We start from the raw sequence: 17,379 nt of genomic DNA, 5'->3' as shown, positions 1-17,379 counted from the left end.
GAAGTTAGATCCAATTAAATACATCTTTGAAAATCACTCATTATTAGGAACAATAGAAAAATGAGAAGTGCTAATTTCTGAGTATAACATTGTGTACGTGTCCTAGAAAGCAATCAAAGGAAGTACTATAACTAAATTTCTTATTCAACATGCTTATGAAAATTATGTGCCTTTAACATTTGATTTCTCAGATGAAGATTTAATGTCTATATTATACACAAAGGAGGAAGAGTATAATGAAAATAAATAGAATATGTTTTTCAATGGTACATCAAATGCTTTGAGGCATGGTATAAAAGTAGTCTTGATATCTCCAAAAGGAGATTATTACTCAATCACTACAAGACTAAGTTTTGATTTGATAACACCTAAAATTATAATGATTTTACATGTTAAAATAGGTGTAAAATTTTGAAATTCAATGGATTTTGGTGTTGTTAATGTTGTTTTTATGTTTTCTAAGGTTAAAGACTATTGAGTATGATTTTAATGCAATCTATGCATGTAAGATTCAACAACATGGCATTTTACCATACCATAAAGATGAGTAGCTGAACCCTACTAGCACTAAACCACAACACATATGGCTAAGAAAGAGTTTTATATGCATAAGGATTTCCATTTCCTATTCGGTTAAGTTAAAGTGCAAAAGGAGATAATGGACATTTAAAGAATTTAACAAGCACAAGAACTCCAAAACCATTTGACTAACCTACTTGCAAGAGGAAATCAAGCTTACATGTGATAAAAGAAGAGTTTCAAGCTAACAAGGCAACTATGACATTTGGCCAAAGGTGTTTGGATGTAAAAATTTCTCTTTTGATTAACCATTTGAAGAGTCATGCTTTAAAAAGGACTTTTGTAAGCTACATCTTAAAAGTTTGGATTAAACTAAACAACCTAGTCTTAAATTCAAGCATTAGCCAAACCTATCAAGAAGTATAAAGCATGATGAAAGTTACATTTGATCTAGCATCTAAGATTGAATTGAAAAAGCACATTTAGCCAAGACTCTCTAAGCATGAAAAACCTTTTTTAGACATATTTCTTTATAGATCAAGATGAGCTTAACTTTGAAGAGTTTGGATAAAATTAGGACTTTGTAAACCCAATCCCCCTCTAGTGTATCCTACCACTATAAATAGAAGGCTATTCTTGTAATCACAAATCCCTCAAACCATTCTTCTCTTAATTTTTTTCTTTTATGTTCTAGTAGTTTCTAGTTCTTGTAACTAGCTTAGGTGATAGATTTACCAATACAAGATTGTTTGCTAAATTCTTTAATACAATTGTCCTTTAAATTATTTTCAATACAATTTTTCTTTTATTTTCAAGATTAAGTTTTCTATAAGCTTTTTTTTTTCACAAGTTTCAGCCAATGCTCTTTTTTTTTGTATAGTTTTCAGTTTTAATGCAACTTGGTTATATTGTTTCTTTTATACTTTACAAGTTTCAACCTTCACTACTTGTTCATATTTTTCAAGTTCCAATCTTTATTTCTTTAGATCTTGTTCATTTAGCCATAACCCTATTACTTGCCAAGTGATAATTGGTTAAGTAAGTTTAGGTCTATAATCTTTTTTTATTAGTTTCATTCTTCTTTTTGCAAATGAACCTAAAATTTCTTAGATTATATATAAAAGTTTAGCCTATCACTTTTGGTATTTGAATCTACCCAAAAATCAATTCTATAATCCTTGTAGGAGACGATACTATAATATTTATCATTTTATTACTTGGTTTAATTTATGCACTTACAGTTATTGCAAAAATAGGCAATCACGATTGCACCAATAATGTGACCAAATATGAAGCATGTTATAAGTTTTCAAGATGCTTTTGAAAAGAAGGCCTATACTTTGAAATTTTATGAAGACTCTACCTTGGTTATATACCAATTACGAGAGAAACTAGAGATTCAAAACAAGTTCTATACCAAAAATATATATCATGATTGATCGAACAATTTAAGAATATTTGGTTCCATTATTTACCCCAAGAATAGAATCAATTGGTCGATGCTTTAGCTATATTGGCGGTAATGTTCATGTTAAATGAAAATGCTGAAATCCAACCTATCAAGTTGAATTTACAGAAGTCACTGGCTCAATATTTGAATGTTGAGGAAAAAGCTGATGCAAAACCATGGTATGCTAACATATTACAATGTATCAAATATTAGCAATACCTAGAGCTCATATCAGAGAATGATAAAAAAACTTTGAAAAGATTGGCAATGGGTTTCTTCTTATATGGAGAAAATTTATATAAAAGAAGTTGAGACTAAACATTTTTTAGATGTGTGAATGCCACTGAAGCTAAAAGGCTACTTGAAAAAAATCCACGAAGGTGTTTGTGGAACTCATGCAAATGGCTACATAATGACTAAATAGATCATGAAAGTATGTTACTGTTGATTGATAATGGAGAAAGATTGTATTGACTATACTAAAAAGTGTCACAAACGTTAAATTTATATAGATAAGATGTAAGTTCTTCTAATATCCTTGCATGTCATGTCAACTCTTTGGCTTTTCTTTACGTAGGGAATGGATGTTATAGGGCCTATTATGCTAAAAGCTTCTAACGGACATTGATTCATTTTGGTAGTTATCAACTATTTCATAAAGCGGGTAGAGACAGTTTCATACACTAATGTGAGAAAAATGGTATGTAAGTTCATCAAGAAAAAGATCATATGCTGATATGAACTTCTAAAAAGGATCATTTCAAATAATGCACTTAATTTGAAAAATGAAATTATGAATGAAGACTGTGCTTAATCAATATTAAACACCATAATTCGGTGCTTCTTATCTGAATATGAATGGACCAGTTGAGGTAACCAATAAGAATGTAGAGAGAATTATTGTAAGATGATAAATATGTATAAAGATTGTGAAAAGCTACTGTTTGCATTACATGTTTATTGAATTTTGATTCATACATCATTGGTTTTTGGGATAGAGATAGTATTGCCTATTGAAATTCTTTTCTTATGCATTCTTATAGAAGTCGAGTTGAAAAAAACTGAGTGGGTTCACGCTTAGTATGAACAATTATATCTCATTAAAGAAAAGAGATTAATTGCACTTTGTCATAGTCAAAAGTATTAAAAAAAATAATACGAACTCATGACAAGAAGGTTTACCCTCAATAATTTTGAAACAGAAAATTAGTTTTGAAAAAGATTCTTCCCAACCTGTAAGATCCTCGAAAAAAATAAACTCATAATTAGGAAGGCCCATATGTAATGAAGAAAGCTTTTTTTGGTAGGGCATTGATCTTGGCAATAATGGATGTGGATGATTTGCCAAACCTAGTTAATGCTGATGTAATAAAGAAGTATTATGCTTAAAAAAAGGAAGAGATGTGAAAAAGGTAACATGAACTAATGGAGTATCTGAGTTGAAAGCTTGAAAAGGCAACTTAGATAAAGACATAGAATAAAATGGGGCATTTCTCAATATTTGCCAAAAGATGCCATTGGTTTTGGAAAAGTTAGGTTTATTGCATTCTAGAAAAGTTAAGGGCATCAATTAAGGGTTTTTAAAAAATAGTCCCTAATGAATTGGTTTATGATGATTTGAATATTCATTATGCGATTACTTGTTTTCCTTATTGTAACTTGCTAGATAATGCATAAAACACTTCTCCCTTTATTGTATCTTTAGTTATCCTTTCCTTTTGTCCCTCTCATGAAAAAAAAATACGATGTGTTATAATTATCATGAAATTCAAAAGATAATGAGTGAGTGACAATGACCATAAAAGACACATACATTATTCTAAAAAAAATTTAAAATGATGAGCAAAATAGTAAAAAGCAAGGGTCATAAAAAAAGGGCTTATAAGGTCATAAAAAGAATAAACATTGAACATGGAAAATCATGGTCATCGGTGTAGACTAACATTGCCTGAATTCTATCAGATGTTGGGGTACAAAACTAGAAAACAAACATTGAGAAATTTCGAGAACTAAAGAAAAATGACATAAAATGAAAAAAAAAAAAAGATGGTCTTTTTATTTACATCACAACTGCATTTGTATCATGATCATCACTCATTGCATAGCATTGCAAGAATATGAAAATGTCATTCATGTATGCATACGATTGACATAAAAATATCTAAATCTAGGATAATCTAAGACCAGCAAAAGGAATTTTCCAAATCTTATTACCTCTAGTTGGAGGAATTTCTCAAATCTCATTGCATTTGGTTAGAGGAATCTTTTAAAGTTTCTCGTAGCCTCTAGTTAAAGGAGTTTTTAAAGTATTGTAGCCTCTGATTAGAGGAGGTTTTAAAGTTTCATTGCCTTTGGTTAGAAGATTTTGTTCAAGTACCATAACTTTTCATTAGATGAGTTTTTAAATTTAAGAACCTTTAGATAAAGGACTCTTTTAAAATTATTCATGATTTGTAAAACCAAAAGGAATAATCTATAAGACCTCCTAGATTTTTTATTTCAAGTATCATAGCCTCTGGTTAGAGGAATTATTTAAAGTCTTATAGCCTTTGGTTAGAAAAGTTTTTCAAAGTCTTATAGCCTTGGGTTAGAGTAATTTTTAAAGTTTCATTAGCTCTGGTTAGAGGAGTCATTCAAGTATCATAACTTTTGGTTCGACTAGTTTTTAAATTTAAGAGCCTCTAGATAGAGGACTTTCAAAATTAGGCATGATTTGTAAAATCAAAAGGCATAATCTATAAGACCTTTCATATTTTTTTTCCTTTCAAGTCTCGTAGCCATTGGTTAGAGGAGTTCTTTTAAAATTTTATCGCCTTTGGTAAAAAGAGTTTTTTTAAAAATGCCATAACCTCTAGTTAGAGGAGGTTTTTTTCTTTTTTTTTTTTTTTAAATACCATGGCCTTTGGTTAAAGGAACTTCTTATAATTTAATTACCTTTGGTTAGATTTAGTATAATTTAATAAAAAGCATTAAAATTTTTAAAAAATAATTATTAAGGAAAATTGAAAGTATTATATTTTTCCTTAATTTTTACAAGTAAAAATATTTCTTAAATTTCATCTAAGTAAAAGGATAATTCAAGAAATTATTTTTCTAAAAATATTTAAAAAAAACTTCATGTTCATTATGCATTCACTCGGACAAAATTATTATCTTTTAGTTTTTGCCTTATTCGTGGTTTTCAAGAATGAACAAAGAGAGACAGCTGTGATATTATTTTGTCTGCAAAATAGGGTGTTAGTTCAAAGTAAACTTGAACCGTTTTTGATCCCATTCAGGTTTGGTGGAACACCTTAATTGGATGTATCAAGTATTTTGATACCATATCATTTTAAATTTTATTAAACTTTTAAATTTTTATTTATTAATTTTTACTTTTAGTTTCATTTTTTTATTATTATTATTATTATTATTATTATTATTATTATGTTATTTCTTTTATTTCTTACTTTGTTTTATTTTTCTTCTTCCCTCCCAAAAGTCCTTGGTGCATTGTTGCATCAAATTCTAACCTCATTTTCGAGTCTCCATGCTTGACCTTTGCCCTAAAAAGTTCACAAACAATCTTAAAAAATCTGGGATCTTATTTCTAAATTGGCTTTATAAATAAAGCCAATTGCATGTAGTAAGAAAGAGAAAATTTTTGAATAAAGGAAGGAACAATTAGAAAATCCCTACTACCATTTTGTCAAATACATAACAATCACATACAAGCACAAGAATTTCTTGATACCACATCCTCTTGTGAGGAACCAACCAAAAAAATAAAGTCCAAACTGAAAGTAAATTTTTCTATCTAGGCACATTAGGATTTTTTTTTTAAGAAAATCAATTTGAGAAACGTGTTTAGAAGATTAACAGGGTTGTTTTAGGAGTTTTTGAATTTTTTTGGAATCTTTTTGGAGAGGCTAAAATCTGGATTTTTAAAAATTTTTCAATGACCGTTGAATTTTTTTAGCCACCAAAATCTGGAAAAACTTTTTTGATTTTGAAATTTGACTAAATTTACTGATGCTGATTAAAGTTATTGACAATGGCATGATAGCAACTAGTAGGAAATTGAAATTTTGTGATGTCTAACAAGGGGAGAAAATTCTAAAGAGACAAAGTCTAGGTGGAAAAGAGAGAGAAGAAATTTTTTAAAAAAAAAGCCTTTTAAATAAGTCGAGTAAAACCACGTCGTTTTGAAATTTGAAACATCTGAATCCGACCCGTTGACTCGTGCATTAACTCAACCCATTTGGTTAGTTTTCTTTTCTTATTTTATTTTTTTATTTTCTTATTATTTATTTTCCTTTTTTATTATTTATTATTTTTACTATTATTATTTTTATGATATTATTTTCTTACTCATTCTCTTAGAAATAAGTAAAAATAAAATAGAATTAAAATAAAAAAAATAGGTTTAGAAAAGTGTAAAAAAAAGTGAATAAGGCTTTAAAATATATTTATTAAGCAAAATTGAAATTTTGTTACAAACAAAATGTTTTTGAATTTCAATAAAGTATTGAAATAATTTAAGAAATTATTTTTTCTAAAAATAGACATGCTACAAAAAAAAAAGGAATCATTTAAAATGTAATTTTTAAATAAAATTAAAAGAGTTCAATTTTCTTTAATTATTGCATATAAAAATATTTCTTAGATTTCATCATAAAGTAGGAATAATCTAAGAAATTTTATTCACTAAATAAAGGTTTATTTGATGAGAATAAATAAAAAAAATAAAATCGATTATTTGGATATATCTTTTAAAAATGTATTTTTTAAAGAAAAGTTGAAGACTTTAGTTTTTTTTAATTATTACAATGAGAAAAATATTTTTGGATCTTGTCAATGAGTTGGATGATCCAAAAATTATCTTTACTGCATAAAAATTTATTTTGAAAAGCACAAAAATTAATAAATAAATAATAAAAATAAAATAAATAAAATGTTTATTTAAAAATATTTTGAGTGAAAACTTTGGAAAAATTTTATAAACTTTGGAAAAATTTTATTTTCCTTAATTATTACTAAAATTACTATTTTTTAGGATTTCATCAAAAAAGTTAAAATCATTTTAAAATTAATTTAAGAAATCATTTTTGGATTTTATCAAAAAGTTTAGATAATCTTAAAATTAATTTTATGATAAAAAATAAAATAGATATCTCATGATGAAATTTTAAAAATTTTGTGAAAGATTAATTTTTTAAAAAAATTTTTAAATGAAAATATTTTATGTAAAATTTACCAAAAAGTTAAAAAATTTATAAAATGCATAAAAAGTATTTTTCATAAATAAATTTCTAGATTAGTTTTAAATATAAAAAAAATTATATTATCAAATTAAATAAATAATACACGTTTAATTGATTTTTTTTCCAGCAAGTTATATGAAGCTATTAATACATTCTCCGTTAGCAATCATATTTTCAGATCTCATTTAGATTTTATAAATCAAAATATCTTTTAATAAATTTTAATTAATTTTAAAATTTTTATTAAATGATAACCTTTTAAGTGACTACCATATTCATACAAAAAAAATGATAATTATGATAAATTTCAATTAAATCTAGAGATCGAATCCCTCTTAAACAGTTTATATACCAGTGTTCTACCAACGAAAACTTTTGCTTTTCAAAAAAATAATAAAAATTATTACAAACCAAAAGAAGTATTTATGGATGCCATTTATAAATATTTCGATTTTGTCACCTCATAAAGGAATGCCGTGTGTTTCTCATGCCTGTTTCTGCTACCAGCACTTTGTTGCCACATTACATCGTATCACATCAATTATATCATATCGTACTTTTGTTTTTGGAACCAAGTATTATGATTCTTGTCATCTTCACAAAATTAGAATTTAGAACCCTTTTTAAGGAAATTCGAGCATTTATTTTTGAATTGATTTACATCCTTTTCAGTGATGAGATGTGCCACGATTTGCTAAATTTACACTACTCTTTGCTAACATATGCCTAATTTCTTTATGAATATAAATCACTTGCAATACTTTTCACTTTTTATCTCGCTAGGGTCACACTTTCCTTTTAAGGGAAAAATTTTAAGCTTACAAAGCATTACCATTTGTAAAAACATTTTAGTTTTGACTTTAAGTAATACTATCCTAAATGTCTTTATTATTGTCGAAATTTTATTGATAAAATTTTTTAGTTAATAATTATTGATAAATTATGAAAGTATCAATGAAATGTAATTATAAAAAAATATAATCATTATCAATAAAAATATCAACAAATTATTAATAAAATTTATCGATAAATTTAATTTTATTAATAATTTATAAATAATAATTTAACATGAATTATCATAAAAATTATCGATAAAATTTTTTATTAATAATTATTTTATCGATAAAAAAATTTTATCAATAAAAAAAAAAATAAGGTGACCGATTATTGATAGAATTTAATCAGTAATCCGTAAAAAAAATGAAAAAAAAAAAATTTAAATCCCCATTCGTTGAAATCCCAAATTTCCAAAAATCGAAGTCCTTAAAATCAAACCCCAATATCTCTTACTCTTCTCTCTCCCTCTCTCCCCCTTTCCACCATGAATCTTCCGTTTCGGTCAACTCTCTCTTTCGCCGGCCTTTGGTCATCCTCAATTCTGTGCTCCACAGCCGTCCTCTCCCTGACCGTTCTCCACCATGGGCGTTCTCCACGTTTTGAATATCTTTTTGTCTCCTATATTTTGGTGACTATGCATTCATGTGAATTAAGTGTTTCTGATCTGGGATTCATCAGATTCTGTTGTTTCTACATCTTTTTAACTCTTTTTTTGGTTAGTCTTTGATAGTTTGAGCTTTTTTTATATTCACTTCAGTCGGCAACTTTTTCGTAGCATTTTGATTTTCAGGAATTATATAGCTGGATTTGTTTTCCCTCTGTGATATTGATTATGGTAGTTTGGAGTGCTTTGATATATGGTATGAATATGAGATGTGGTAATTTAAGGCCACTGAGAGCCACATGTGTATGAATACTAGGGCATTGAATTCTGATACATGGGGGAGAATTAATTTGATTTGATTGGATTGGATTTGGGAAATCCAGGTTGAAATTCGTAAATTTTCTTTAATGTTTTTGGTCTGCTATGAATTATTGGGAAACTTTAATTATGTTTTCTGTTTGGATTGAGGCTTTCGGCCAAAGATGGTACTGCTATTAGAGCAGTTTCTCTTCTATTTTTTTTTCTTTATTTAAGTTATTTTTGTTAAAAGTCAATGGCTTTGACTGTAAGTTGAGATGGTGCCACCCAAAGTGTAAAATGCCTTTCCTTTTTTCACAAAATCATATCTAAGACAATATAAAGAGTACTTGTTTTCCTTTTTTTTTTTTTCATAGGAACATTTTTTATTTTCTAATTATGTTTTTTTTCATCTTTAGTTATAACTACACTTCCGTTTTGTTTTAAATTTGTTTTTACTTTCCTATATGGATGACTTGGTTGCAGGCAAAAGGCTGCCGATTAGTAAGTAAATAACATTTCACATAATGGATTGGGTAACTAAGATTCTTGAAGGTTAAAGTAATGAAGGGCGATATCATGGGAGATATGGAGAAGATAGAACTTGGGATGAGCTTTGTCGTTCAGTGGTAATGCTTTGCTCTTTATAGATTTTGGTTGGTTGCTTGTGTTTATATTATCACTTTTTCTGCTAGTATTTTCCTAAATGTGGTTGGATGGTATGATAAAATTTAATTGTTGCAACTTTGTCCATGCATGTAATGTCATGCTTCAAAAACCTGTGTCTGCATGATCTGAGTTTATTCATTCCAATGAGGTTTTCTAGTGTTAATTCTGTGAGTCTTTGTTGTAAAACTCAGATGCAGAAAGACTCATATGGTTTTGACAAAGATGAAATTGACTTTGCTATTGCACTTTCCCTTTCGGAAGTAGACCAAAAATGCAAGAAAATGATAGGTATGGATGCATGTCTTAAGTACCGTTCATGCAAAATAATGGTATGTTTAACTAGTTAAAAGGTGACTTGTATGGTTTTGACAAATGAAAATTTATTTTCCTATAGCAGTCTTCTTCAACCCTCTAGTCATTAATAATTGTTTACTGTATCCAAATTTCTTTCAATGTTCGGAAACTAATCTAGCATGTAGTTATTTTTAATTGAAACCAAACATTTAAAGATTTTGAACTGGGGAACTAGGAAGATTAGTGTCATTCACTTCTTTAATGCTATAGGGGTCATTCAGGAAACTTTATGAGCAATTTAACTTGGTCTTAAACTAGTATAGTGCAAATATGAATTGATTTGAAACAAAATTTTTTAGTAGTTTTATTTTGCTGTAAGAAAATTGGCAAGCTGACAAATTTTAGAATTGACTACATTTCATCCTGCTGAACTGGTTTTGAATGTGCGAGATGACACCCTATCCATATCCATAATGAATTAAAAGAACTATTCAACTCCCCTAGGGGCTGGTTAAACAAAAAAATGAAAAACAAAAGGGTAATTGTTTCTCTGACCAGTTTCTCTGTCAAGATTTGGGGTGGTTTTTAACTTGGTTCCTGGGTTTCAATGTGTTAGAATTTTATTTTTGTATCAATTCTCATGTTTCCCATTCACTTGGTAGAAGGTGAGTCTAAACTGGAAGAGGTATCAGACGAGGATGAACCAGATGCTAAAGGTCATGTGGAGGACGAGGATGACAAATACATTGAAGCTCATGTCGAAGAGGAAGAGGACAGATATGGTAAAGCTCAAATAGGGGAAGAGGACGATCAATATGCCAAAATTCAATGGGATGAAGATGAAGAACATGCTAAAGTTCAATTGGACTAAGATGAACAACTTGCTAATGCTATTCAAGAAAGCTTGAATGTGGAGTCTCCAGCTAGTTATGGGTAATTTTGTCATACTAAACATTTTTGCATTAAATTCTTCTTCTTTTATATATATATATATATATATATATATATATTTGAAATTGACTAGTGTGGAAGGAAGAAGCTAATCTATATTACATACACTATTAAAAAAGTCACAAAACCTGCTTAGGGCTTGCATACAGAAATAGATATCAAGCCTATTAACAACACGCAAACCCATCTACCTTTTTTGTGTTTTAGCACTTAGCAGTTGATACCCACATTTATTTTGTTGGAGAACTTCCTTTAACTACAAATTATAGTTTTCTTTTGGAATAGAATGGGTAAATTATGGTTTGACTTTTAGTTGGAATAGAAAAAGGTAAAATGTGAACAAAGAAGCTCCTCTATTTGGTCTTTTTTTCGTGTAGCTTAAACTTATAGTTGTAATTGGTTGTAGTCTTAATAGAATTGTGGGATCTTGTTTTAGCCTCATTTCTTTTTTGTTTTTTAAGGTATAAATGCTTTAACATCCTTAGCATTTTTAATGCAAACATAATTTGTGTCTTCCATGCTTTTACACTAATTCCTAGCTATTGTGGATGTAAAAATATGTTAATTATTAGTTGATTAGCTTGTTTTCAATCTTGATCTTATAGGTATTTAACTTGCCTTAATTTTTTCAATTTATATTCTAGCTTTTTTTTTATCTATTTTGTAGGAATTTTTATTATTTTATATTGGAAGTAATTATTTATTTGACTTATGTGTATTACCAAATGTTTGTACAGAAATTATAACATATATGTATTTTTTGTATTTTTATTTAATAAAATTTATAAATAATTTTGTAAAATATTTTACATTCTTTTATAAATAAAATGGAGTATTTTGTTTATTTATTTTTTCATTTATTTATATTTAGTATTCATGTAATTACTTTAAAAATAAATTAAAAAATTAAAGTAAAATGATAAAAATTATAAAAAAATATTAAATGTAATTAAAAATAAGCATTATCGATGAAATATTGATGGATTTATTGAGGGAAAATATCCTTTAGTGATCGATTATTAATCAATTACCAATGGATTTTAACGACGGATTACATATCGAATTATGGATGAAATTATTACTAACGGAATTTACTAACGAAAAAATTTCGTCAATAATTATTGATGGATTTTATACATTGTTAATGGAATAATATTATCGACTTGTCTATTACTGATTGTTCCACAAGGATTATAGAATTGAATTATTTGGTAGATTCAAGTATCAAAGTTGATAAGCTATCATTTTATATCTAAACTAATAAAAGATTGATTTGATTGAAAAATAACTTAGAAGCTTTAGAAAAGAAAATTGAATGATTGCTGCAAGTAACGATTGCATAAAAGAAAGAATAGATCAAGGTTGCATGAAAATCGAAACTTAGAATGGGAACAAGAAAGATGACTGAAACTTGTAATGAAAGAAAATTTTGCTTAAAACAACTTGTAAAGCAAAATATAAATAAAGAACGATTTAAAGAACTTGATCCTGAAAATAAAAGAATGATTGTATTAGAAAGATTTAAGAAAACAAAAATTCTTGTAATGGCTAATTTGTCAACTTAGCCTAAAACAAAGAAAGCTAAAAAAAAATTAAAAAACTAAAGAAAAGAGAGAAGAAAAATGGTGTGGAATGGGATGTGAAATACAAGAGCTAACCTCATTATTTATAGATGGGAGTTTCGGCTATGGGATAAAGATTAAGATTACAACTTTAATTTTATCTATACTCCAAAAGATAAAACTGATCTTGATCTTGTGGTGTTGGCCGAACATAGGAATCTTGAACTTTGAAAAGCCTTGGATGATCATGCTTATTGAAATACAATCTTGACCATTCATCACACTTGCATGCATCTTGATCTTGCAATCTTGAAGAGTTTCAACTATCATGTATTCCAAGACCTTGTTGTTACTTTTCATCCAAACTCCTAGGATTAATCTTGCAAAAGTCCTTCATAAACTATAACTCTTTAATGGTTAATCAAAAGAGTCATGATTGAATAAAAACTCCTTTGGCCAAATGGTTCATAGAGTCCTTCCTTAATTAAAAGTCTTCAATTATTACACACGCATGTTAGAGTCCTCTTGGCTTTAGAAAAATCGAATGCTTGTAGGAGTCTAAGTACCATTAGAATTTCTACTTCAAGTCAAATTTAGGAAACCTACTTCAAGTAGAATTCCATTAAATCCTTAATATGCATGGCCAAGTATTACAAGAATGGATCTTGTCTTAATTTTGCATGGACTTTGCATGAAAATGAATAGAAATCCTACTCCAAATTGAAAACCCTAAAAATAAAGAAAACAAACATTAAACGCAATAAATTCAAGCAAATTTTAAAATTGTTCAACCAAATTGAACTTATAAATCTCTATATATTTTAATGCTATCACACCTTCACACTTAAAACTTTGCTTGCCCTTAACCAAAAGTCTCAAATCAACATTACTAACAATCAATATACATGGACACAAAGTTAAAATCTCACAAATTCTCAATCATGCACTATAGCATTATATAAAGATAATTACAAAAAGAAAACAAGAAGCTCATTCAAACGTACGATTTCAACATCATACAACTCTTTTGCATATGATATTATTCCATCTCTAATCCCTACATATAATTTAAGGAAAAATAATGCAAAATATATCATCACATATTAACTTAAAGATAAAATATACTTCATATGTTTACTTTCCTTTTCCTTTTTAACTAATGTTGGACTTGCATACTTGATTTAAGATCAAAAGGTCTTTAAGGCTTGTAATGTAAGTCTTAGGTCAAGGTAGGTAAAAGGAAATTTTAGGCTCATAATTTTTTTGCTTACTTTTTTTTTTATTTCTTGAACTTTAGAACTTTAAATTGAAAACTTTGAACTTTCAAGACCAAGTATCACTTTATTTCTGCATTTACTTTTTTTTCACTAAGCCATTTTTGGCTTTTAATTTTGCCTTTCTTTTGTCGATTCTTTTTTTTTTTCTTTTTTCATTTTCTTGTGCCTCATTTCCTCCCAAATACAATAATTTGTCCAAAACATGTATATAAATAATATTGGGTTAGGTAAAAAAAAAAGGATAAATTCGAGGAAAAGGCTTGAGCTTATTAATGTGATTAAATAAACAAAGAAAAGTAAATATAAAGCGCTGAAAAATAAGGTACTAGGGATGCTTCATGAAAAGTAAGCTTGAAAAAAGTTCAAACTATCCAAAGAATACCTAAATCATCTCTTGATTCAAATAAAATTTAGAATTTCACCTCGAGGGTTAAATAGGTGAATTCTAAAGTTATACTCTTACTTTAAATTTCTATGCAACTTAATATATCACAAATCTCTTTGCCAAAATCAATGCATATCATAGATTAAGAGTAAAAATATAAACATAAAAATTATACTTAAGAGAAAAACATACTTAAGAACTTATCTCATGCTTCTTTACATTCATACTTCTCCTCATATCATGCTCAAGTCATTCTCGAACAATTTAAGAAACATTACCTAAGCTTGCAAAGACTACAGCATGCTAATTCAGTTTAAAAGCAAAGCATTTAGGGTAACGATTTTAAAAACAAGTTAGTTCAAAAAGCATTATTTTCCCCCCACATTTTCATTAAGCAATACTTCAACATAAAAATTTAAGAATTTAAGAAAAAGAAATACTCCCTCAAACTTTACTTCTAGGCTGAATCTCTTTACATTCTTTATAAGGCATATTTTTGCATCACTTTCCTTGCTACAAAATCTCAAAAGCATAATAAAAACATACCTTTCTTAAAAATAAAATAAAAACATAAAAATCAAATGCATAAATCATTAATGTAAAACTTAGGTTACCTTCTAAGTAATGTTAGTTTTGGTCAAGCTTGACCATTTAAAAATTATCTCATCCCTTAAGGAGGGAGTTTTCCTTACTCAATTCTTCTTTGAGGTATTATATAGATTGAACAAGATTTAGGAGGTGTACCCATTATTCTTATAGGAATGACATAAGTTGAATTTGAATTCACCATTACGACTTTCGGTTTAGGGCTAAAATTTCAGTTTTGGACTTGTAAGGGTTAGGACTTAATGGTTTTGCTAGGTGGACTTGCGATAATAGGTTTGAAGGTCTAGAAATCAAGTTTGACTCCCTAGGTTTATCATTTTCCTTAACTCTCGTTACTACTTGAACATTTTCTTCTTTTCTAAAGACATCATATCTACCAGTAACAAATTGTATGCTCTTGTCCTTAAATCTCAAAGTAAGATCACAATTATACACACCAATTAAAGCTTTGGATGTTAATAGAAAAGGTCTACCAAACAACAAAAAAGGGCTTCATTATTCTCTATATCTAAGATAACAAAATCCATAAGAAAGGTATACTTTCTGACTTTTACTAGAACATTCTCCAACATTTCTCATGGTTTTTTAGCATATCTGTTAGTAAATTTAATGTTGAATGTTGGAGGCTTCAATTCGCCACATCCTAACTACATAAAAACATTCATAGGCATGATTAATGCTAGATCAAAGATCACAAAAAACTTCATCAAATTTTAAATGACCAATTTTACAAGAGATAGTGAAACTCTCTAGATCTTTTTACTTTTTTGAAAGAAGATGTCTATTAACAAAAATTATGTTTTTCAACTTCTTGATTAGTTTTCTTGGTATATGCCTTGGCGTCAATGGTGCTACTTTAAAGGTCTGCCTTTAGGCAAACATCCTTAGAGACATTTTCAACTTTTTGACTTCATAATTTTCTTCATGAACTTCTTCCCCCTCAGGCTGAATACTCTCAAGATGTGCTCTTTGCACTTGCATCAATATCTCTCCCTCTTCAATTGAATCCTCAATGAACTCCTTAGGGTCCTCTTTAATCCTATAATCATTCATCTTTTCATTTGATTCAATACTTTTAGGAGCTTCTAATGCCATTTCATCAAAACTGCTTAAAACCTCTTTATTGTATCTCAACAGCTCCTCATCATCCATCATATCATCATTCTCGATAAAATCTACCTCAGGCTGTTCAACAAAGTTTGGCAAGTTAACCACTATTGGCTTATCTATAATATCATCCTCAAAATCATACATGTATCTTCTACATAAGAATACAAGTCATTGCATGCTTTGTTGCCTTGTTTCTTGGGTGACTTAGTGTTACTAGACCAGGTTCCTAATGGTCGGTTGGCTATGGCTTGAGCAAGTTGACCTATTTGGTTTTCAAGGTTTTTTTATTGATATAGCTTACCTTTATTTGTTTGCATTAGCTAGGTTAACAACTTTTCAAAAATAGTTTTTTTTTTCTTAGGATGGGTTATATGGTTGTGGGTTTGGGCGAAAATTGTTATTTTGGTTGGTGGCTTGGTGGTTAGGTTGGTTCCAAGAAAGGTTAGAGTGTTTTCGCTAGCTTGGGTTGTAGGCATTGCTGTAGGGGTTGTAAGTAGGCTTGGTCTATTTGGCATACTAGACTGTTTCTATTCTAAATTGGCACTTTTCACTAGGATAAGGTCTATTACAAATTTCACAAGATAAAATGGGTTTTGTATGGCATTCACAAAGGCGATTTGGGATAAGGTTCCTAAGGCTTTTAATTTTCTTGGTCAAATTTGCTAGTTGTGAATTAATGGAAGTAAAAACATTAAGTTCATACACACTAGTAATTTTTTTATGTACTTTACATTCCATTCCTCATTGATAGTTGTTGGTTGTCATCTCCTCAATTAGTTCATGTGCTTTTTTCGTAGTTTTACTTATAATGGCTCTTTTAGTAGTTGAATCTAATATGGTTCTCATGGATGGTGTCAATACATTATAGTAGATTTGTATTTGTAGCCATTGAGAGAGACCATAATGTGGACACTTTCTCAACAGCTCCTTGAATCTCTCCTAATCAACATAAAGATTTTCACCACCAAATTGTATAAAAGTTGTTATTTCGTTCCTTAGCTTAGTTATCTTAGTAAGTGGAAAAAACTTAGCAAGGAACTTTTGCACCATATCATCTTAAGTTGTGATTTATCCAATGGCAAAAAAGTTAACCAACTCTTTACCTTGTCCTTGAGAGAAAAAAAGAAAAAGTCTTAGTCTAATTGCATCATCTAAAACACCATTATATTTAAATATTCAAGAAAATTAGATAAGTGGAGATTTGGATCATCACTTGGTAAATTGCCAAATGGTATAGAAGTTTGGACCATTTGAATAATAGAAGGCTTGATTTCAAAGTTATTTAGTTGTATGGTTAGCCTTCTTATAGATGGTTGAAAACCATCAGCATTAAGGACTACATAATCCCTCAATGTTTTGTGACCTTTATTGTTTGCATTTGCCATTTGTATTGGTGTAGGTGGTGCTACTTATGCTCTTTTCAATCATTTGAAAGTTTTTTTCGATTTCTTTGTCAATTGAAGCAAGGTCAACACTTTTAGATTTGCTCATAAAAAAAAAAATAAAGCAGTTTAAAGCAAATAAAAGTAAATGTTTAGATTACAAGGGAGTAGAAAATTCTTATTGATATTGAAG

General features: G+C 28.5%; 1 protein-coding gene and 1 non-coding gene across 6 annotated transcripts; both read left to right on the top strand.

Annotated features, from left to right (window-relative positions):
• The first annotated feature begins 8,349 nt into the window (after window positions 1-8,349).
• Window positions 8,350-11,627, top strand: LOC111297370 (uncharacterized). 5 transcript variants are annotated; one of them, XR_016325862.1, is made up of 5 exons: window positions 8,350-8,764; window positions 9,437-9,579; window positions 9,811-9,907; window positions 10,576-10,846; window positions 11,532-11,627. XR_016325862.1 is itself a non-coding variant. In XM_089740538.1 (4 exons), the coding sequence occupies exons 3-4, from the start codon at window positions 9,811-9,813 to the stop codon at window positions 10,782-10,784; spliced, it is 306 nt and encodes a 101-aa protein (XP_089596664.1). In that variant the 5' UTR covers window positions 8,351-8,677; window positions 9,437-9,579; the 3' UTR covers window positions 10,785-11,627. The 5 variants fall into 5 exon arrangements, 3 of the variants coding, with proteins under 3 accessions (XP_089596664.1, XP_089596662.1, XP_089596663.1); XM_089740538.1 differs by having other exon boundaries at window positions 8,351-8,677; window positions 10,576-11,627; XM_089740536.1 differs by having other exon boundaries at window positions 8,351-8,764; window positions 10,576-11,627.
• Window positions 11,628-16,699: 5,072 nt separating this feature from the next.
• On the top strand, window positions 16,700-16,806 carry LOC149515666 (small nucleolar RNA R71). The gene has a single exon (XR_016326370.1). It is a non-coding gene; the product is annotated as a small nucleolar RNA R71 (small nucleolar RNA).
• Window positions 16,807-17,379: the final 573 nt, after the last annotated feature.

The sequence above is a fragment of the Durio zibethinus genome, chromosome 12, assembly GCF_047325235.1.
Source record: "Durio zibethinus cultivar Kanyao isolate XHJ-2024 chromosome 12, ASM4732523v1, whole genome shotgun sequence".
Taxonomy (NCBI): domain Eukaryota; kingdom Viridiplantae; phylum Streptophyta; class Magnoliopsida; order Malvales; family Malvaceae; genus Durio; species Durio zibethinus.
The sequence above is the reverse complement of the archived record's forward strand: the minus strand, read 5'-3'. Positions and strand labels throughout refer to the sequence as shown.